This window comes from Panthera leo, chromosome D2, assembly GCF_018350215.1.
Source record: "Panthera leo isolate Ple1 chromosome D2, P.leo_Ple1_pat1.1, whole genome shotgun sequence".
Lineage (NCBI taxonomy): Eukaryota > Metazoa > Chordata > Mammalia > Carnivora > Felidae > Panthera > Panthera leo.
The window spans coordinates 22,203,351-22,226,891 of record NC_056689.1 but is presented as its reverse complement, the minus strand read 5'-3'; the positions used below and the strand labels follow the sequence as shown (position 1 = coordinate 22,226,891).

The 23,541-nt window shown below is 41.3% G+C and overlaps 1 protein-coding gene across 12 annotated transcripts in view; it reads left to right on the top strand.

Annotated features, from left to right (window-relative positions):
• The window catches only part of RHOBTB1 (Rho related BTB domain containing 1), a 260,530-nt gene that overhangs the window by 205,333 nt on the left and 31,656 nt on the right, over window positions 1-23,541 (top strand). For 10 of the 12 annotated variants that reach the window (XM_042908130.1, XM_042908132.1, XM_042908131.1 and 7 more), the window contains 2 exons: window positions 16,450-16,651; window positions 17,031-17,134. In XM_042908130.1, coding sequence (XP_042764064.1) covers window positions 16,460-16,651; window positions 17,031-17,134 — 296 coding nt within the window. In that variant the 5' untranslated portion in view covers window positions 16,450-16,459. Of the gene's footprint in view, window positions 1-12,401; window positions 12,655-16,449; window positions 16,652-17,030; window positions 17,135-23,541 lie in introns of those variants that run through there. The other 2 variants (XM_042908137.1, XM_042908140.1) reach the window with 2 other exon arrangements.

The window sequence follows — 23,541 nt, the reverse complement described above, 5'->3', positions numbered from 1 at the left end:
TAGAATATTTCAGATGCTAATATTTTTAAAAATCCACTTATGTGAAGTAGACCAAGGACTCTTCTGAAAGAGAACTGAAATCTCTCAAAGTCTGATGACTTGATCTGGAAAGATTAGAGGGTTTTCCCTGGTGTTCAGCAGGTGTATCCTTTGCCGCATTGTTCTAGGCTGAGTGGCTGTGTGGTTTTGTGTGTGTTTGGGCGGACTGAGATGTTAGTTCCTTTGATTTAAGTCAAGGGAGCTGAATGACCAGGAGCTCCAGGATAACACTGGTGATGTGGGATGGCTGCTCAGAATTTAAAGAAAGGTTTCTGGGGCAGCAGGCACTGAAAGGCACTTCACGTAAAGCTTTCAAGGTACGCAGGGCAAAGGTAGAGAGTAGACATTAGTTCCACCTAATGAAGGAAGAATGCATTCTCACATGCATAAATATTCTAGTCCCTGGTTTTCCTACTTCCCCATCTCACTTTTCTATAAAATTTCTTTGTTATAAAATAACACACGTTTATTCTAGAAAAGATGGAATATATAGATAAGAAAAATTTTTAAATCAATTATAATCCTAGTTGGCATTAATATTTTAATGTTTCTTGATGCCAAATGTTGCTGTGTATATTTAGGTACTTAATTTTTAAGGAATGGTGTTATTCTGTAAATTTTTTTGCAATCTTATTTTCATTTAAATATGTTTATCATAAACATAAATATCAATGTACTCCTATAACACATTTTTGATGGCTATATACTCTCCTACTATGTGGACATTTATTGTTGTGGGTTTCTTTGTTTTTTAATCAACCCCCTGTCGTTGGATTTCCAAAATTGTTTCCAATATTTTGTTTCCACAAATAATGATATGATAACATTCCTTTAATGGAATCTTTTTGTATACCCTAATTATTTATCCAGGAATAAAGTCTTATAATTAGATGAAAAGTATGGACATTTTAAAGTCTTCTGAGTACCAGTTGCACTCCAAAATAATGGTATTATTTTCCACTCCCACAAACAGTGCCTCATCCTGCTTTCAAAAAACGTACAATCTTCTATGTGATAAGTTGTAGCTAGAGTTGGAGGGTATAGGGACGTGTCCTGAAATTATTAGCTGGAATCTGTGCATTGGTGTTAGCCAAAAACCTCTAATAAAATATGAGATTTTAAGGAGTCTGCTTTTTGTCCACAACACTTTTGTATTTATGGTCTAATTTGCTAAAAAAAAAATCCTGGGGGAGAAAAACAAAACAGTTTTCTTCATTTGTCTGAATCAGAGCGTAACCTAATCCTAACTGGCATATTATAGTCTCCTAAATGATTAAATGCAGTTGCTTTACTGTCATCGTATCTGAACGTTTCACAGCAAGTGGTCTCTCTGGTCCTGCAGAAGCTGACCCAGTGACATCTTCAGAGAATGCTTTCAGTGAACAGAGACTTTCTTCATTAAGTTGGATTTTTAAGCATATCTGGTCTACAGACTTGATATTAGCTTTCTCAAATGAGCACTTACAACTTTGACATCTCTCTGTAGACTAAACCAATGTGTTAATTATTAATTCTTGACATATCTTCCTGATGCAGCCCTTAGCTAAGGTTCATACACAGGCCCTCCAAAATCAATGTGTAGTGTCTTTTGTTGCTTTAATTTTTTTAACTTAAAAAAAATATTTAAGGATAATGTCTATAGAGAAATGTGTTTAGATCACAAGTATGCAGTTCGATGAATTTTTGAAAACCGAACATATGTAATGAGCACCTAGATCAAGAACTCGATATCACCAGCACCCCACTTTTGGACATCACCCCAGTGCACCCTCTGTGTGTTTGAAATGCTCCAGATTTTATGTCCTGGGTAAGTCATTCATTTATAGAATTTGATTTTTCACTGAACCCTCACTTTAATGTGAGCTAGCTGCAGTCAGCTTTGATCGAGCTATCTCCCTTGTAACTGAAAACACGTACAATCTGCCTTTCCAAGTAAAGATTATAACATTAAATTTGTACACTGAGTGTACATCAGTATTTATATGTTTGTGATTTGCAGGTACACAAATACATACACAGCGTGCATACAAACAGATTTGGAATTTCTTTCTTCTTAATGACTGTAAGGCTGAATTATACTATATTGATCCAAGCTTCAAATATCTTAACTACAATTGATTATCACAGAATATTTCATGTGATATGTTTCTAAACAATTTTTTTTAATTTCTCATTTCAGTTACTCTAAGTATTCCCTCTGAACACTCAAAATTTAAAGGCCAAGAATTTTTCATCTTGTGTTTGAAATATATGTGTCCTGGGTGTCCACAGCTGTCTCTCTCTGTGGTTCGATTACTTTGTCTGGTATTCAGCTAGATTATCATTTAGATTCCCATGGGGGTTTTTTAGTTGAAAGCCTGAGTGAGAAAAAAAAAAGTTTAACAGTCTCATGAAGCTTTATAAATACATGATTTTGAAAAATAATTTATACATCAGCAAAAATCATTCATTATTATTGAACTGTATATATATATATATATATATATATATATATATATATATATACTCTTATTAGAATTAACAGTCAAAGGTTAGACTTATGTACCCATTAGCTTTTTAAAAAACTAAGATATTTCTCCCATTGTAGAATACATTTAAGAATATTATTCATCCATAAAAAGTAATGAAGCATGAATATATGATACAACATGGATGAACTTGAAAGCATTTTGTTCAATAGAAGCAGACAGACACAAAAGGCTGCTTATTGTATGATTTCATTTGTAAGAAATATACAGAACAAGCAAATTCATAGAGACAGGAAGTAAATTAATGGTTTCCAGAGTTGGGGGGCAGTGGAGAACAGAATGACTGCTAATGGGCACAATGTTTCTTTTTGGGATGATGAAAATGTTCCAGAATTAGATAGTGGGCATGTTTGTAGGGCTTTGTGAATGTAATAAAAAACCTCAAACTGTATGCTTTAAAAGGATGAGTTTTATAACATGTGACCTTTATCCCAATTTTGTTAAAAAGGTAATATATTTTTGTCATAGAAAATTTGTAAAGTAAAGGAAAGTAGGAGAATGTTTTAGCCCCGTTATCCAACAGCAATCCCTATTATCTGTTCAGTGCACTTCCTTCAAATTTTCCTTCTGTATATTGCTCTTGCAAGAGGAACAGCTTCCCTTTCAATGATGGAGACACAATTATTAAATTTTAAGTATTCACATATTAATACACACCTATTCCTCCCCTGCCCCTGGGGGGCGGGGGGGTGGGAATGATAGATCAAGGAAGATCCATTTAGATGGTGGAGGGGAATAATGATGGAGATATACGTAAAATAAGAAGATAGCCATGGCTATCATGAAGAGGTAATAGAGAAGCATCTCAGGAGAAAATATCTGCGGTCCCAAGAGGCAGAAAGACAGACAGACCTGAGCGGTTACCACAAGGGGTGGAACTCTTCAGGGACACATCCCAAAGAAACTTTTTAGGAGTTTAGCTGCAAGATGCCCAATATATATCATGTCAGCCACTCCCCTCAATCCTTAAATACCCATGTTGTTTCCCAGCTTTCTAAAAGTCACATTTGCGTTTCTTTTAGATGTGTCACCGTGCTAAGATGGTATTTAAAATGAAAGAACAAGGAGGCCCAAATTTATTTGAGTTACACGTATTTGTTTATTTTATCTGGTTTTCATCAGCTATTTTTTAGATTGCTCTCCTGCTCTTGCCCGTAGATAGGGTAACATTAGCATTTTTCTATATTAATGCAAACTCAACATAAACATGATTGTAAATAGTGACAGTCTTAATAGAAAAGACTTCTTGGGTATTTTCTTGATGACAAGTATAGTGATTAAAATATTTTACAAGCATTATCTAATTTAATCTTTACAACAACCCATCAGGGGAGGCAACTGTCCCCAGTTTACAGATAAGGATATAGAAGTTTAGAGAGATTAAGTAATTGGCCCAAGATCAGATAAGCCAGTGCCTTAATTATTCCCTCCCTTGTCACAGATTTGGGTGGTTTTCCTTTTTTTTCTTATTCTTGATAAAGATGTGATAAATATATTTGCTTTTAAAACATTTTCTTTTTACAAAGTCATTTCCTTAGATGGATATACCAGAACATATTTTTTTTAATTTCCAAATGGCTGAGCTTTTTGTTGTTGTTGCTGTCAATAAAACCATTCCTTTTAACTTTTTCATTTATTTATTTATTTGTGTGTGTGGCTAGGGAATTTGATTGATACAACTTATGCTTTGGGAGGGGGGTTTTCTCCTTCTGGTGGGTTAGTCAACTTCTGCAAATGTGCCAAGAACACCTGAAAAGACAGTGCACTCTCTTATCATGGAGTTTATTGAATATGAGATATCTATTCATTTATCACTTTTTTTAATGTTTATTTATTTTTGAGAGAGAGAAAGAGCATGCACACGAGCAGGGGAGGGACAGAAAGAGAGAGGAAGACAGAGGATCAAAAGCAAGCTCCATGCTAACAGCAAACAGCCTGATGTGGGGCTCAAACTCACCAACTGTGAAATCCTGACCTGAGCCAAAGTTGGAAGTTTAACGTACTGAGCCATCCAGGCACCCCCATTTATCACTACTCTTTATGCTATTCAAGCCCTCCCTGTGTTGTTTTTCAGTTTTGCTTTCTTAATCTGATGTTGATTCTGATTCTTCATCTCCTACATGTAGATAATTTTCATTGATTTCTCCTTATAGAATTTGTCTTCATTTTTAGTGTATGCTTTTTGGTCTGTGAAGGTTCATTATTACTGTTATGCTTTTACCACAAATTGCCTTTTTTTTTTTACCTCCTAAATTATCTTTTACAGATACTTTTTCTATCTAATTTTGAAATCACAATCAAAATAACTATGCAGGTTAGTTTTATATTTTCAGTTGGTTTTGGTTTCCACAGTCCTTTTACACAGAAATAGACGTTTTTTGGTTTGTTTGTTTGTTTGTTTTAGTTTTTAATCTTGAATTATCTCTGAGTGTTTTGTCAAGTATCCTTGAGCAGTTTAATTCAAAGAAATCTGAGTTTTTGCTCCCTGAGTCTTTTATACCTAAAAATAGTCTTATGATTCCCTTTACATAAATAACAATTTGACCAGATTCAGAAACTTGTTATTATGTCCTTTTTCTTTCGAGGCTCTGTGTTTTTCTACTGTCTTAAAGTAGTGTATTGGTGAAGTGTGTGGTCGTCCATATTATTATTTCCTTCTAGAAAGAAATGCCTTTGGCTGTTAATTTTAGAAGATGTTTTGCTAAAATATTTGTAAGTTTATTATACAGTTTTTTCTGCCACTGGTATTTAAACCTTTTACTGAAAATAGATCTAGAGTCTTCTTTTTTCCTTCTTCTCCTTTTTGTATTGGGAAAATTTTGTTTTATTAAATCAAGGTTTGCTCCTTTAGTTCCTCAAGAAGCCATACTATCCGGGGATTGCCTATCAATGGTCAGCCTCTTTATTATCTTCGGTTACATCATTTGTAGGTGGCCTTCCTTCTATACATAGTTTCTCATGTCTGGTCTGTACCTCATGAATCCATTTTACTACATTTTCAAAGCTCTTTATTGTTGCCATTATGCTTTTTAATTTGGCTCTCTTATATTTCACTTATACATGGTCTTTACTTGTCTTTTGCCTCTTTATAGGCTCATGTGCTATTAGTTTGTATACCTGCATTATCTTCTTTTGTGTGACCAATTACATGGTTCAGATATTTTTAAAGAAATATTTTATTCTGCTCTTTCTTTTTTTTAAGTTTATTTATTTATTTTGAGAGAGAGAGAGAGAAAACGAGTGGGAAGAAGGGCAAGGGGAGAGAATCCCAAGCAGGCTCCCCACTATCAGCACAGAGCCTAATGCAGGGCTCAATCTCACAAACTGTGGGATCATGATCTGAGCCAAAATCAAAAGCTAGACACTAACTGTCTGAGCTACCCAGGCACCCCTTCTTTTGCTGTTTCTTACAGTATATCTACTTCAGTAGAAGACCTTTCCTTCATGTCAGGGTTTTTAATAGACCATATGTTAGCTGGTCTCTGTTTACTCCATCCACATAGAAAAGGATTCCTCTGGCCAAGGATTAAAGTATATTCCAAATGCTTAGATAACCTAGACTGTGTTGGAGAGCAAAGTAGAGCTCTATAGTGACTCAGGAGCCCACTCAGTTCCAGAGTGGACAAGCAAAGCTATTCAGTCTTATGCATGTAGAGACATCTGTGGAGGGTAAGATAAGATCACTAATGAGGGGGCGCCTGGGTGGCTCAGTCAGCTGAGCATCCGACTTCGGCTCAGGTCATAATCTTGTGATTCGTGAGTTCGGGCCCCACACCAGGCTCTGTGCTGACAGCTCAGAGCCTGGAGCCTGCTTCAGATTCTGTGTCTCCCTCTCGCTCTGCCCCTCCCCCACTTGTACTCTGTCTCCCTCTGTCTCAAAAATAAGTAAACGTTAAAAAAAAAAAAGTTTTCAATAAAAAATTTTTTAAAAAGACCACTAGTGAGGAGTGTCACCACTGAAGATATACCAATGGTCAGCCTTAGAGGTTGCACCCCTACCCCTACCCCTGTCACATTAACAAGATCAGTCACTTCTGTGGCAGTATCAAAACTGAAACAGCTTGGCTAAGCAGGCTGGGGGAGGAAAAACAAAAATGAGTCTTTTCCATGCTCAGTGCTGTCTACCTGGTACACCCTCAGCAAGGGGTGCTTACTGGAATTAATCCTCCCCTAGGACAGCATACCAGGTTCCTCATGACTTTCCAGTGGCTCCACAGCTGATTTCTTCCACCTCGGTCCCATGTCAGGTCAGCTCTCATTACTCCAGACTATGAGCATCTGTGCCCAAGAGCATCCTACTTACCTCCCAGCCCAGCTCTTTTCCCTGTGGAAATGGGCAGTCTGCTTGGTCTTCAGTGATGTTCTCACTTGGCTCCATAGAAGTGAATTTGGCAGAAATCCTTCCAATTTCTGGTATATGGTTACTCCTTAGCTTTATTCTGATACTGTTGTGGAGTCTGCTCTTTGTGCAGAATAAGGTTAATTTCAGTGAGACTGTGTAGCAGGAGATCCAAGGCATGTATTCCAATGCTGTCTTGCCTTCAGGTCCAACCTATTGCCTCTTGTGATGTCTTTTAGGCATAGATTGAATTTCCTCATTCAAGATTCATTTATAAATCACTCTCCATAGGTAGTGGGTGCATGTACCTCCATTTTCCACTTCTTTCCCAGCCAATTAGTGACTCACCAAAAAGGTTAGAAATCCCTTGAATGGGGATGTTGAAGTCCACAAGTTGATGGGAGTTTTATGAGACACTTACATGTGAATATTATTGAGATTCATAAATTGGCTGTCCCCACTAGAGCATGACAAATGATGACATTACTTTTTTTCCCCAATCAAATCCAGCCCTAAGCTCCACTGTGCCTATATATGGGCTCCCTCCTGCCCCCTGCCTTATCATTTGGTGAAGGGGCCTGGTTCTTGGTCCCTGGTGGTCCCCATGGTTACTGATGCTCTTCCTGATGGGGAGCCACGGCTGGTGTGATGCCATCTGTCAAATACCACTCTCATGATGGGCCACACAGATGTCCCTCAAGGTGTTCCTCTCACTGACTGTGGGCTTAGCCACATGCTGCTGCTCTCGAGGCCACGGGCTTAGTGATCAGTCACCAGAGATAGCTGAGTGCAAGTCTGCAAGCGGATCCAGGTGGAGGGTTTCCTGAGGAAGGTGGAATCGCTGTACTTTGATATCCCACTGAACAAATATTTATTGAAAGCCACAAATGGCCAAGGCATTGAAAAGACTTGAGGATTTAAAGGTGAATAACAGTCTCTGCTGCCAAAAATGTATAATCTTGGTGAGGTGAAAGCAACTACATACACCTATAAGCATAACTGCCAATGTGACAAATTGGAACTTGTTGAATACCCTAGGAATTCCTGGTATAAAGGAAGAATGTTTTCAGTGCACCTTCTTCTAAAGTGTAACTTATTATCTGTCTACTTTGCTCCATCTCGACCAGTTCCTGGTCCAAGCCCCCATCCTTCTCCCCGGAGAACCTGGGGGCATCCTAACCAGTCCTTCCACTCCCCACGCTATGTTCTCCACACAGCAGTCTCAGTGTTTGCTTTAAAAAAAAACATTTTTTAAATGTTTATTTTTTGAGAGAGAGAGAGCACACCATGTGCACAAGTGGGAGAGCGGCAAAAAGAGAGGGAGGGAATCCCAAGCAGGCTCCGCACTATCAGCATGGAGCCCGAAGAGGGGCTTGAACTCACAAACCATGAGATCATGACCTGGACTGTTAACTGACTGAGCCACCCAGGTGCCGCATCAGTGATGCTTTTAAAAAGCAAATCAGAACCTGTTATTCTTCTGCCTACAACATTTCAGTGTCTTCTCACTGTACTTAGAACAAAATTCAGGTTCCCCTTTGTAGCCTAAAAGGCTGTGTGTAATGTGACACCTGCCTCCTGTCCGACCTTCCTCTCTCCTGTTCCCCTGCCCCCAGCTCCAGTGGGCCTGCTTCCTTTCCCTCCTCATGCCTGGGCCCTGCTCATTCTTCAAGTAGCCAGAAAATGGGCCCTCCTCACAGAGGCCTCCCTCGTCTTTCCTGCAGGCCTCCCACCCATTATTTTCTCATAACACCCTTTCGTTCTTCAAGGAACTGAAATCAAGTCTATGATTACAACTACCTGTTCCTCCCCGCCTGATTACGAAGTCCATGAGAGCAAGAATAGCGCCTGGCCTGTTTCCCACTGCATACCTAATACTGTAGGCCTGCCACTCATAAAGCACTCAGCCTATTATTTCTTTAATTACGACTGCCTGAGCCCTAAAGGTGCAGAACAATTTCAGTGGTGGGTCAGGGGCATGAGAAAGGATGTCTGAGTAGAGTAGCAAGAGCAAAGTCACCAAAGGAGAGGTTACCTGGCCTATTTGTAGACAAAATCAACCAGAATGTCTAGAACATAGCATACAGTTTACTTATGGTGGTTCTGAAAACTAGCCTGGATTTTTTATGTATGCATCTTTTAAGCTAAGTTTTTTATTCCTTATTTTTCAACTGGGACAGCATTTACTAAGGGCAGTGGATAGATAGCAACTTTATTTCCAATCCTGGCTCACCTTCCCCACTGACAAGTTTAAAAAAAATGGGGAGCATGATCTTGTGGACATCTCCATTATCACAGGGCTCTCGTGAGGATAATGAGTGGATGTTTTAAAAGGTGTCTCTGTATTATCTGTATTCCTGAACTTATATGCACTGTCCTTTCTGTTACTTAAACTCTTTTCCTTTCTGTTTTAATCAAAACTTTCAGTTGAAAAAAATATTGTTGATTTGAAAGGCGATTTTATGCTAGAGATATATTTCTTTAAACTTTTGATTTAGGGAAGCGCAGCCCAGCCCTGACTGCCTCTTTCCCAGATCTGGACCCGTTCTCCATTCCAGCTGAGATGTTTATATTATGCACAGAGCAGCTCCTGCCTGCCTAGGACTGGTGATTAAGAGCTCAGGATAATGAAATCTGCACAGTTGAAACTTGGCTGTTGGCTACAGTTATTATGCAACTCTTAACATTTCTCTTTTGTTTCTGTCAATAATATACAATTCCCAGTTTTTCTTTCTGAGCTAACTCTTCCAACACACAAAAATTTGTTCCACTAGTATTTTTTTTAATGACCAACTTAAATTATTTCTCAAAGTTCAGACTCTATGCTTTTCTAAAGGACAAGAAAATTTAGTGGTTGTGCAATAGCATTGTTCAAACTGTCTATGAACAGCTGAATGGAACTGGAAGTACAGAGGCCTTCTCTGGCCTTAGAGTTTTGTCTTTGAGTGGACTGCTCACCACACTGATTCAAAGAGCAGGCAGAACAAGAAACACAACACAGGTGATGGGAAGAGTTGGCATATTCCGATGGTGGGTGATTTGGAGCAATTAGACAATGCTTTAGTAAGATATCATAGACAAATGATAAACTTTCCCTGCCCACCCTCCCTAATATCTGAATTTCTCATGGTAGAAGAGACTCACACATTCACCTGGACGTAAAGAGTGGCTCTGTACTGGGGCGTCTGGGTGGCTCAGTCGGTTAAGCGTCCAATTTCGGCTCAGGTCATGATCTCACGGTTCATGGGTTTGAGCCCTATGTTGGGCTCTGTGCTGACAGCCCAGAGCCTGAAGCCTGCTTCAGATTCTGTGTTTCCCTCTCTCTCTGCCCCTCCCCCATTTGTGCTCTGTCTCTCTCTGTCTCTCTCTCTTTGTCTCTCTCTCTCTCTTTTTCTCAAAAATAAGTAAACGTTAAAAAAAAAAAAAAGAGTGGCTCTGTACTAAAATGCACCTATCCAGAGCAAGCAAGAATATCTTGAGTTTCATCACCCACAGTGCCTCTGAATTATTGAATTACGGAGAGAGGACTCTGATGGTCATTGAGCCATAGTGAATGTGTCTGACACTTCCTAAGAGCCTGTGTCTTAAGAGAGGAACAGGACACCAGGAAGGCCGTCATCTCAAGGACTGAAAGTAGGAAAAAGTACCACCATTGGGAAGAGAAATGATTTATAAAGGAGATGAGGTCAGCTAAGTTCAGATTTGGCTATGTCACTATTCAAGTCATGGTTGTTCCTAGAAGAGGGTCACAAATTATGGGGGACCTATGGACCAGAATGAATAGTCAAAGAAAGCTTTACTAAAGTGGGGCATGGTATAGTCTTATATTCCAAGCCCTTTGGCATACCGTAGTACCCCAGAAACAGTTGATGATTCATTAAGGGCATTAGATGTGCACTTTGAAGATATAGCCACAGGAAAAATAAAAAGTTCACAAACGACCATTCTATGGTTTGCTAATATAGGAAAAATGGGGGTATATGTGTATTTGTGCTTGTGATTCATTCTCCCGGAACCATTTATGATACAGAGGAGAAAGTAAATCAGTCTGTGTGGAGGCAGGGCAATTAGGAAAGCTTTTTAGAGGAGGTAATATCTGAATAAGGTTTTAAGGAACGAATGAAGTTTTCCAGGCAGACAAGGAGTGGTAGAGGCTTGGCTGCAGGAATGGTATATGTTAAAGGGACTGAAGCAGCCAACGACATTTAGAATTTAGGAAACCATTCTGTGGGGCAAAAGCATGCCATCATGCCATCACTGCCGTAAAAAGTTACCAAAAATGTCATGGCTTAAAACAAAACAAATGTATTATCTTATAGCTCTGGAGGTTAAAAATCTGAAATGGGTTTCATTGGGCTAAAATTAAGATGTTGGTAGGCTGCGTTCCTTCTGGAGCTCTAGGAGAAAAATCTGTCTCCTTCCTTTTTCAGCTTCTAGAGGTCACGTGCACTCCTTGTTTATGGCCCTTGGCTCCATCTTCAAAGCCAGCAATGTAACATCTTCACATATCTCTCTGACTCTGATCTCCTACCTCCTTTTTCTATATGAAAGAACCCGAGAGACTACATTGGGCCTTCCCAGACAATCCGGAATGAGCTCCTTAGAGTAAAGTCAGCCGATTAGCAACCTTAATTTCATCTGCTACCCTATTTGCCCCATGCCATGTAGCCGAATGTATTCGCAGATCCCAGAGATTAGGACATTAACATCCTTGAGGGACCATTATTCTGCCTCCCACACATGCAATACAAGATGCTGAGGATGATGGTGAAGAGAAAGTTGGCGTGATCCATCAACCCTAGGTGGAAAAGATCATCCAGGGGCACCCGGGTGTCTCAGTCAGTTAAGCATCCAACTTCGGCTCAGGTCATGATCTCACGGTTCATGGGTTCGAGCCCTGCATCGGGCTCTGTGCTGACAGCTCAGAGCCTGGAGCCTGCTTCGGATTCTGTGTGCATCTCTCTCTGCCCCTCCTCTGCTCGTGATAACAAATCACCCCAAAACATGGTGGTTTAAAACAATAATCTGTACTTTCTCCTGATTCTGTAGGTTGACTAGGTGATTCCTTAGCTGGGCTCACTCATAAAGCTTCATTCAGCTGGACAATTGGCTGGGCTAGAGGATTCAGGTAGCCTCACACTATATGGCATCTGGTGACGCCATCGGCAGGGCTGCTTCGGTTATTCTCACTGGGAATTCTCGTCCTCTGTGGGGCTAGGCCAGCTTCCTCAGAGGACAACCTCAAAACAGCATTCCAACAGCGTGAGGGTGGAGCTGCAGGCCTTCTGGAGACCCTGGCTCTGGAACTCACAGAGCATCACCACCACATTCTTTTGGAATGGGCCACGCAGTCACAAGGCTAGCTCAGATTCTAGAGGAAGGGAAACAGATTCTGTCTCCTGATGGGAGTTGCTGCCGCGCCCACGTTTCACCAAGCAGAGGCTATAAAGATAGGAGTTTTACTTCGAGAGTAGGATTTTGAAACTCGACATTTCAGGGGTAAAATGTTTCTGGATGACAACAATATCCAGCACGTGGCCAAGAGCATGAACAGCCCAAGTAGAGTGTCGGGAAGGTTAGGTGGAGCAGCCGAGAGGCTAGATGTAGGATGTGTTGCCCTGTGGACGTGACAAGAAGGCTGAGCTGGTGGTGAATGTGGACCTTCAGGAGAGACCTGAAGTCCGGAAGGTGACAGTAATCACAGTGTGAGCACATGGGGCCATCGTGACCACAGTCTCTAAGTTGATGGTAGGCACCAACACCCAGGGGGCAGCCACCCTGGGCCACCTCACCGAGTCCTCATTCCCCACCCACCACGTTGTCCTGTTCACTGGTCAGTTCTAAACTTAACTGCTTCTGACATCCACCGTGTGCGGGTATGTCCTTCAACACTTAATGGTCAGCATCCATGTCCCGAGGATTCAGAAAAAGTATGAAATGAAGGTCAGGTCAGTTTTGAGTAAGATTACAAAGCTGCCGTGGTAATAGGCTACCAGTGTCAGTCCTTTCTAGCTCTTTCTTTTATACTTTCTTTGTTTCCTCAGATTCGTATCTAAAGGCAAAAGAGTATCTGCACTGATAGGCAGGGTTCGTGGTGGTGAAATTTATTAACAGTGTTAAAGGAATAATATTTATTGCTCTCATTCTAGGTAAATGAAAGTCAGAAACCAGATAGTCATTAACCAGATGGTCCTAAGAGCTCATTCAACTGTAAGAGTGCTAAATATGAATAAATTAGAGCCCATAACAAGTAAAGAAGGATAATATTGCATATTTTTATAATTATAACTTTATTTATAAAGGATGAACAATCAGTTTACAATACATGTGTAGCATGACTTTGCATGCTTGGCTGTGACTTCTTACACTTAAAATAATTTTTAGATTACCACAAAATCAAATTTATACCCCAAAGAAAAGATTTGCAGTATTTGGAATCCAGAAAACCCTTCCTGGAAATTCCACGTCTGCAGTGAGTGAGCTGGGCTACGAGTGTTTAATTCTGCCCTGCCTTTCACTTCCCTTCCATGTTGTCCCCTTTGTACAGGGTTTAGCACCTTTGGCAGTCACTTGGGTTTTGAGCAGATTGCTAGAGATTAGAGGACCCATGGATGTTATTCTCACCCTTGACACAGAAATTCTTTTCAGAACTGTGCATGAGGTGTGTCTATAAATAAGTAACGATAGTTTTGTAATCATAGCCTTAATATAAAAGCAGGAGAGCTTTCATCCCCTTCAAAGTAGTCTTGTGTAAAAGCTACACAGCTCTTCCACCAATGCTGTCATGATTCAAATTATTTGGGGGGTTCCTTTCAGGGGGCTGCTCTCAAAGCTAGTTTGCAATCTGACAAGAAAACCAACTCTGTATTTTGTGTGTGTCTATTTCAGTTTTGACTAAATCCAAACGTTCCCCCGAATTTTAAGGATTGGCTCTCCATGGCTTTTATCCATCTAAAAAAATAAAATTCACTTTCAAAAGAGTAAGATTTTCCACCACTTAGGATGATCAAAATAATGTACCTTAGTTTCCAGAGTTGTGAAGCTCCAAACAGATCCTGTTTTTCTGACACAGGGTATATACCCTACAGTAATATCACCAGAAACATACCAAATTTCTTATCCACAACAAGTGTTACCATTTTTTATCCTAGAAGCTAGAAATGCCCCAGGAAAATATTTCTAACCTACCTTTCCAATTCTATTATCGCTTAGCTAACTGTGTCCAACTCCCACCCAGAAGTTTCCCTGCCTTCTTGACTCAAAGTCAGCTCTGCTCCATCTTGCATTTATGCTTGTTTTTCACTGAATTACTCTGTGATTGCTCTATTGAAATTCGTCCTTCGTATAGATCTTCGTGGTTATTAAGTTTATGATTTCACGGCTAATCCTGGGCTTCCCCTGTCTGTTTTGTTGTCCCCTCAAGGCACTCAACTCACCTTCAGCACCACGATTAGAATCCTGGGAGTCATGGGTGTGTCAGGTACATCAGTCAGTTCACCAAATCCTCACTACTTTGGGAGCCTGGTACTATAGTTCCCACTTAACAGATGCGGAAGCTATGGCTGAAAGTGCAAATGTCTTGTCCAGTGACAAAATGGCTGGAAAATGGGGAGAGTAGGATTCAAAGTCACATCTCCTCTAAGGCTGAGATTTCTCAACCTCAGCACTATGACCGTTGGGCCCCAATTACTCCGTGTCGTGGGACCTGTACCTTGTATTATAGTATGTTTCAAAACATCTCTGGCCTCTCCCCCAACCCCATTGTGACAGCAAAAGATGTCTGCAGACTTTGCTAAATGTTCTCTGGCAGGTATTGCAGGACCACTGATCTGATGCCAAAGTCAGGCTTTTGCCACGTTAGACTATGAAATAGGTAACTAATAAAACCATAGACTAGAATTTAAAAGAGATCAATTTGAGGAGTCACCACCTGTGGGTGATCATCAGAATTGGAGTTTTTCTTAAGCCTCTCTTTCTCCACCCAAGACCTTCAGAATCTACATTTGCTGGTGGGCACAGATATCTATTTTAAGCCTCTCTATGGTGTATAAACCACAGACAGGATCCTGAGACCAGATCCTGACCTCACCACACATCTGTTGTTTGAATCACTCCACTCAAGTCTTGCCAAATAGTCTCTAGTCTCGGGTTCAACATCACCTCCTGTGATGGTGTTACAGGAGACAGTCTCATGTTCAGATGGTCCTAACTGGGAAAAAGTATTCATTCTATTTCATATTCTTTCTTCTGTCTCTCCTTCTGTACTCTTAATCTCATATTATCCAAATTATCATTTTTCTCAAATCAGTTGAATTAAACAAACACTTACTGAGCCCCAGTTATGTATCAGGCCCTACTCTGAGCAGTTTCTTTACCAATATGACCACTAAAACCATTATTGGCTCATTAAAAGTGACCATCTAACCAGTTTTCTCCTTTTAACAGTTACTTCCTCAGAGTGCCTGGGTGGCTCAGTTGCTTAAGCATGCTACCCGTAGATCTCAGCTCAGGTCTTGATCTTGGGGTCTTGAGTTCAAGCCCTGTGTTGGGCTCTGCACTGGGTGTGAAGCCTACTTTAAAAACAAAATTAAAAAACAGTAGACTTTCTCAAAAGGGCAATTATAATTCATTAAAACCTTAGAATCTTCCATGGTTGGCCAGCCATCCAGCTGCTGCCAAGAAGCAGTCTGCTCTGCGTTTTATGGAGGTTCCTGACCCCCCCACCCGGGGAAGCAGAGCTCATGACAGCTTTTTCTCTTCCTCTTGACCCCTCACTCAGCAACTCTCTTAAACCTTTCTTGATGCTTTCAGGGAGATTCCAAACTAGCTCCTCATCCTGGTAAAATCATTCTTCACCATATGCTCCAGATTTCTTAATGAAAACACAGAGAGAAAGAGAATTAAAAAAAAAATACATTGCTTTATGGTGCCCCTTTTAAGAATATCGTTTTTATGAATTTGATTCATAAAATTCAAAATTCAAAAAATAAAAATTCAGTTGGACTGTTGACTCATCGTTAAAGCAGGCTGATCCTCTCTTTGCACTTTTGAGCCTCCCCTAAGTCACCACGATGGTGCAGAGCCTGCAGGAAACTGCTTTTCGGATAGAGAGATTGGCTCGTTGGGAGATTGAGATGGCATGGTCACTAATATTGCCAAGGTGGCTCGTGCCCCAGTGTCTAAGGTTAAACCTGCAGGTAACCAGTGTCTTTGGTGGATCAACATGAGTAGCTAGTGAGCTATAAATGTGTGCCAGCACTCTCATTTGCCTGGATGGATTTTCAGTAGGCAGGTTGTGTTTAGAGAAAACCAAGGAGAAAATAACATGTTAACCGGCATAAACCGTTTGGGGTCAAAATAACAAGCCGGCGGTGTTTTTGCACTTGTGTGAGACATAAATAGAAAACTTGAGTTTCACTTAGGTTTAGTATGAAGTTCCAAACCTCTCGCTTATGCCTGGGCACTTCGACGAAGAGCCCAGACAAGGGGGAAACGGCCTGAACCCCTCTCCCCTGTGATTGCTCTGTAACTCTCTTCTTCCAGAGTTTTATAAATGGACACTGACATGGACTACGAAAGACCCAACGTTGAAACCATCAAGTGTGTGGTTGTGGGAGACAACGCCGTGGGGAAGACGCGCTTGATCTGTGCCAGAGCGTGTAACACAACGCTAACGCAGTATCAGCTGCTGGCCACCCACGTGCCTACCGTGTGGGCGATCGACCAGTACCGAGTGTGCCAGGAGGTAAGACGTACAGAGTTTCTTTAGACTCCTAAGGGCACATCACTGCTATTGCCAGTCGGATTTGATGGCACATCCCCTGCTATTGCCAGGGAGTACGGGTAACTTGTGCATGCGAAAGAAAGTTTATGTGTTTAGTGCCACAAGAGAAAACAAAAGTAAAACGCAAACTCGGGCGTATGGCTGAGGTTTCTTGAATGAGGAGGGTTTGGGTCACGTGATTCCAGAAAGAGAATTAGGACTTAGCTCAGGTCCTGTTAGATGCAATGGCAAAACTAAAGGCAGGTGGGTCAAGTGAGGCTTGAGGTGTGCTGACCTGGACATCCTTCTCCTGAGGAGCCTCTGAGTGACACTGAGCAGGACTGCACTCTCTCTCCTGCAGGTCCTGGAGCGTTCCCGGGATGTTGTTGATGAAGTGAGCGTTTCTCTCAGGCTTTGGGATACTTTTGGCGATCATCACAAAGACAGGCGTTTTGCATATGGCAGGTAAACCAAGACCAGTGTAGTGTGTTTGAACCTGAATACAATTTCCTTTTCCAAACCTGCAGCTGCTTCATAAAGCAACAAAAGCCACATCACATGGCCTTGAAATGTGTTGGATTCTGCGCTGTGTTTAAGAAAAAAGAAAAAAAATGTGGAATTTTTTCTGATGTCAAGAAAAGCAGTCTGCCTTGACGCTAGGTTCCTCCCAGGAAGTCCCTCATTTGAAACAACCAGTGTTAGTCAAACTGGGACGTTAGCTAGAGGTTTCTGGTGTGCCCTCTGGCCCTGGCTGCTTTGATGGCAGGTTTCCTGAATGGTACTTTATTTACCTTTTGCTAAAATGTTTTAAGTTATTTCAGCACTCGGCCACCCCACTTCAGAAGGTCTCTTTGGTCTTTTCCTGACCGCATTAGCAGAGTCTGATGTTTTTCGCTTTGGGCTTTGTTATCTGAAAGTCTATTATTTTTATTTGAAGGTCATTTTTGAAAAGAAAGAAAAATATCTCTGAAATCCTTCACAAGGCACGTTTCCAAAATGAACTGAAGCACTAATGTGTATTTTACATTAAAAATCAAGCAAAATTCCAGAAGAAGGAAAAATCAAGTGAAATCCCTGTAGTAAATCTAGAAGGACATTAATAACACTAGGAACATGGTCAAATTGCCTTAGAATATTCAGCAACTTCTTGCCACCATAACTTAAGGTCTTTCTCTCGATGAATGTGTTATAAGCTATCAAAACCCAGATAAAGAGATTTTCTTACCTCTTAATTGTAAATTAACACATTTTATCGTAAGTTTAGAATTTAGGTGTCATGAATCAGTTGTCCCTCGTTAACCTCAAATGTCCTGTTACCTCGCAGGATTGGATTAGGCAGATACTCCAACCACATGAGTTACTCCTTGGCATTGAGATAATCATTTCTGAAAGCACCTCTATTCCTTTTTTTTTTCTAATGTTTATTCAGTTTTGAAAGAGAGACAGAGCACAAGCGGGGGTGGACAGAGAGAGAGAGAGAGACAGCATCCAAAGCAGGCTCCAGGCTCCAAGCTATCAGCACAGAGCCTGATGTGGGGTTCGAACCCACGAACCGTGAGATCATGACCTGAGCCGAAGTCAGACACCCAACGTACTCAGCCACCTGGGAGCCCCACACATTTCTCCAAGCCGGTGGCTCTCTAAGGCTCTGAGCAGACTTTTATTGGCATTTATCCAAGTGGTCTGAACCACTCAATAAACTGCTGAAAGGGTTTGCCCTATTCCTAAGAAGTTGTTCACACCCTGAGAGAATCTGCCACTTAGACCAAGGATGTTCGTGGGGACTCAGAAAAGGGCATCTGGGAAGTAAAACATCGATGTTAATGTCCCCTTGGTAATGAGGACTTTTGAGATTACTTTCCAGAGTTGTAGATACTTTTCCTCTCCTTGAAAATCCTGTTTTATCATTTCTTTTCTTTCCATGGTGTTCTTGATTATTATATTAGTTGCCACTTTGTGGTTTTTCTTTTGTCCAGTTATTCCACACATACAAACAATAATAGTAAAGTGCCATTTAAGGACCATGCAGTTGGATTTGTAATATCTAAAGCATCATAAAATGATGACTTTAAGCAAAGTAAGGATGGATGTGATAGATTTCTGTGGACATTTTGCACCCTCACTTCCAAACAGCTGTCCGAAGATGATGGGCTTATTGATGAGCTTACTGAAGGTTTTGGGTTTAGCTGCTCTGGACCGTTTCATGTTGCCACTGGAATGTTACACAGTTGAAAAGAACGAGTTTTAACTTGGCCCCGAGTTTTACTTGGTTTAATGTAACGCTTATCTTTGGGTAATACAAGGGCTGCTTCACTGTCATGTGAGATTCCTGCTTAGGATTGATTTAATGGCATGATGGCCTTCATAGATCTCACACTGACAGGCATCCACACTGGGCCTTGTCCAGCTCCTGATGTATCTGGAGTCACTTCACCACGTGTCATGCCTGTGTTTGTTTATGCCCAACAAAAATAGGCTGCTCTTTCATGTGACTGCATCAGTTCAGACTGCATTGTTCTGCTCCCTTGTCTGTAAAGCTCGGTTCTATCAGCTGTAACCTGTTCCTCCTTTGATGGAAACAGGATGTGTTTTCCAAGCCAAGTTTGATTCTCCGAATGACACAGAAGGGCTTCAGGAAACACTCCCATGTTTCTGGCCCAGCTCTCCGTGGGCCTCACTTTATATGCATGTTTGTACCTTGTATTTCCTCTGTCCTCTCCAGTTCTCCACAGCCTCACAGGTGTCCTGCCACAGACCGCACTACTGGTAAAGAACAAAAAGCAGAGCTGTTCTGCCTCAGCCTCCAGCATCTTTCTGTAAATGCTAAATATTATGCAATTCCACATTGATGTAACACCAAAAAATTGCATTTTGTGGAAAAGTCTGATGGTAATAGGAGTGCCTTTTACTTGATATAGGGTTCTGGCCACTGTATTTCATTGCTTTGCAAGAGCTGATCAATTTCTTGATGACTTCCATTTTTAGCTTTGTGTCATTCGTGAAGGAAAAAAATCCTAATTACAATTTATGACAGTCCATTTGGTTTGCAAACCTGCTTTTTTGACAGATGTTTTTTACTGTACTTGGTGTGAATGACAAATCAGTGGGATGTGATATATTCTTTATACCTGGATGTATTTGGAACCTTTTTAAAATAATTCCTGTGATTCTTTTGGTGACAGTGAGAGAAACGAGAGCCCTACCAAGATGCCTTAGGCCTCATCTTTGGTGTCTTCTGCCCCTAAGGACCACAGTGGTTAATAAGTTGTCCCCTCAAACATTGTCTGGTGTGGACAGGCTCCACTTGCAGTGTGGATCCTGTAGGCCACGGTGGTGTCGGTCTGCCTACTGGAATTTGTATAACTATAAGCAGAAGGGCGTTAATCTTTCACCCCATTTTTCAACCAACTGGAATAATAGCTCCAATTTATCAAAGGCTTATATGTGCCAGTCAAAATATTAGGTGCCTTGCCAACATTATTTCAGTTAATCCTTTCAGGAACCCTAGAAGGCAGAGATTATCTCCATGCTACAGGGGAGGACAGAGCTGAGTTCTTTTACTCCCGTAACTTGCCCAAGAGTGAGTTTCAGAGGCAGATTCCAACCCACCTCTGCCTGAATCCCAGCCCCCACTCTTTCTTCTGTACCAAGCTACCTCAGCCTCATTTTAAACAGATGCGGCTGCAACCCACCCCCACATTGACGAGCTGGGTGTCTCTTTGCTCTTCAGTATTTGTGCGAAGGCTTAGAACTGGAAGAGGCCTCACAAGGTCATCTAGGTGACCCCTTTTCTTCAGGAAGGGAAATCATCCATCCAAGAAAAAATGTTGAGTACGGGAGTCCTTCTGTGGATGGAGAAGGAAGGTGGCACAGCAGCCTCAGCACCACTTAACACATTTAGAATCCGTCAAACCCTGTCTTGTCTGGAGTGAAGGACTCCAACTCTCGCAGCCTTTCTTCCCACCACCTACTTTCTATCCACTTTGGATGAACTTTTTCTGGCTCTTTTAAAATATCAAGAACAAAACTATACCTAGTAACCAGGACTGTGATCAGCTGCCCTTTTTTGGCAAGAAAACAGCCTCTTTTTAAAGTGGCGGCGGGGGTGGGGAGGCGCGGGGTTGGAGCTGGGTGGCTCAGTTTGTTGAGCATCTGAGTCTTGACTTTGGCTCAGGTCATGATCCCAGGGTCATGGGATCGAGCCCCGCATCAGGCTCCACGCTGAGCATAGGGCCTGCTTAAGATTCTCCCTCTCTCTCCCTCTCCCCTCCTCACACACACACTCTCTCTCTCCCTCTCTAAAATAATAAAGGGGTATCACTCTCGGTTTTTCTCTCAAACTATTATAAGAATGAAATGTTCACAATTAGGCACTAAAAAGGGAGACAAGGAGGGTGGGCTCTGCCTTTCAACAGGATATCTGGGCCCCTGTCCCTCTCGTATAGTCACCCCACACGTAAATAATTACAAATTTTATGTTTCCTTTCCTTGAAAACCTCCAGCATTGATCTGTCTCAGGATCGGATAACCTTCAAACACATCATAAAGCTTGTGGCACTGAAGGTGGTGATAACAACAGCTACAATTTAATCAAGGCCGGGCCTGTGCCTGATGTCCACCATTTCATTCTTGTGGTGACCCTGCAAAGTAGGCTCATTTCACAGTTGAGCAAACAGGCACAGAAAGGGGCCAAGGTCAGTCAGCTAGGAAAGAGTAGAACTGAACTTTTCCTGCTAGTTCTGTCGGACTCCAGAACCCATACCTTCCCTTTCCACCGTGCTGTCATGGCTGGTGATGATGGCTGATGACAAGCTTACCTTAAATTTATCCCTAGTCCAGTCTAATTTGTATGCTGTTCTATGTGGACACTGAAGACCAGTATTCTCCATCTGTCACCAGCTCTAGTATGCCATTGTGCCTCGTAAATTCTTTAATACATAACAAATAGCTTAATTCTTTGTATAGCTAAACATGAGTGCTTTCATTTTCATTAAAAATAATACATCCAAGTGAACTTTCTGAGAGTGAGTAGGAGCCTTGGGTCCTTTATATGGCATGCTTTCCCCTAAAAAAGTGAACTTAAACATGCAGAACCTTGCCCTTACACCCCACAGTTTCTGGGCATATTTTCTGTTCGGTTGGAACTCATTTATTAATACAGATTATTTTCACACGCGGATTTTTCTCAAATGTTAGCTCCTATGAGAAGTGCAGTATGTGTTTTAAATGATAATATTAATCAGAGCCATGGTTTCTGTGTGTCTATTTAGATAGGTCTAGTTTCATGCTGAAGGCACATGTAATCAGATACACCATGAATACATCCCATTTTGAATGCTTGGTTGAGGCTCTTTTAAAAATTCAGGACTATGGGTGACCAGTGTTTATGTGTTTGTCTGGGATTGGCTGTACTTGTGGTTAATGGCAAGGGGAAAAGTAGGAAATGTCTAATGTGTCCAGATAGGGTGCTTTGAATGAGCTCTTCTTGTCCCTAGCGCATTATAAATGCTGGGCCAGAAGTAACATTCTAATGACAATTTCAGGACAGCAAAAAGCCTGTTGGACAGTGAAATATATCAGGTGGAGGTGAGCCTGGGCCAGGACTAGGCTGAGGCAATAAGGCACTCACATTGGGCATAAAATATAAATAGTAATAACTTTTAAAAGATAGGATCACTAATTTTTTCTTTCTGCTTCAAACTCAGTATGGCTCAGTATGGCAAGGTTACTGGTCCTGACTTTATTTAATATTTTGATATTTTGTTCACCAGGGATTTATTTTGCCTTAATTTTGTTTTTTATTTGTTTGTTGTTTTTTTAATATTGGGCACCTGGATTATGTAGTTTTTTGGCACCTCATTGAATTTTGCACCTGTGATAAAGGAGTCCTACTCACTCACAGGACTGTCTTCGCTAGAGTCCTGACCCCCATGGTAGACTTGAAAAGGAGGAAAGTTCACAATGCATGTACTATATGGAAAAGTAACTCAAACCACGCTTCTAAATGTGGGCACAATGGGATCTAGGAAAATTATTGCAACCTTTGTCCTAAAGTCCTGTGTCCTGCTGTGGCCTAAAGGTTTGCCCAGGTTATAGAAAACTGTAGAAAAACCAGGGCACCTGGGTGGCTTAGTCGGTTAAGCATCCGACTCTGGCTCAGATCATGATCTCGTGGTCCATAGTTTTGAGCCCCGTGTCGGGCTCTGTGCTGACAGCTCAGAGACTGGAGCCTGCTTCAGAGTCTGTGTCTCCCTCGCTCTCTGCCCCTCCCCCACTCACGCTCTGTTTCTCTCTGTCTCTCGAAAATGAATAAATGTTAAAAAAAAATTTAGAGAAAAAAACAAAACAATAGAAAGACTTAGAGGAATAAGTAGCTAGACCCAGAAACAGGAACCGTCGTTCCCTAAAAGGTTGAACTAAATTGCAAGTTTAAGTATGCCCGCATATGCTGGCTGTTCTGATGTCAGAGTTCTAGGGAGAGGTAAATCAGCACATTTTAGCCAGTCCCTGGATGATTATAAAGCAGGTGGTCCTCAAGGCATGCTTTGGTAAGCACTACTGCGGAATCATCATGATTATCATGCTCTTTACTGAACCTCAGCCAAAAGGGAAGAATCTCTTAAAGATTAGAGACAAAGCTTTTAAGTGAAGAAAACCAGAGGAAAGGAACACATACTGTGTGATATCATGTCTATAAAATTCCGGAAAATGCAATCCATGGTGATAGAAAGTAGATCACTGGTTGCCTGGGAAAGAGGACGAAGAGGGAGGGATGGATTGCAAAGGGACACAGGAAACTTTGGAGGTGATGGAAATGTTCATGATTTTGATAGGGATGATAGTATTGGGGTGCGTACGTAAGTCAAAACTAA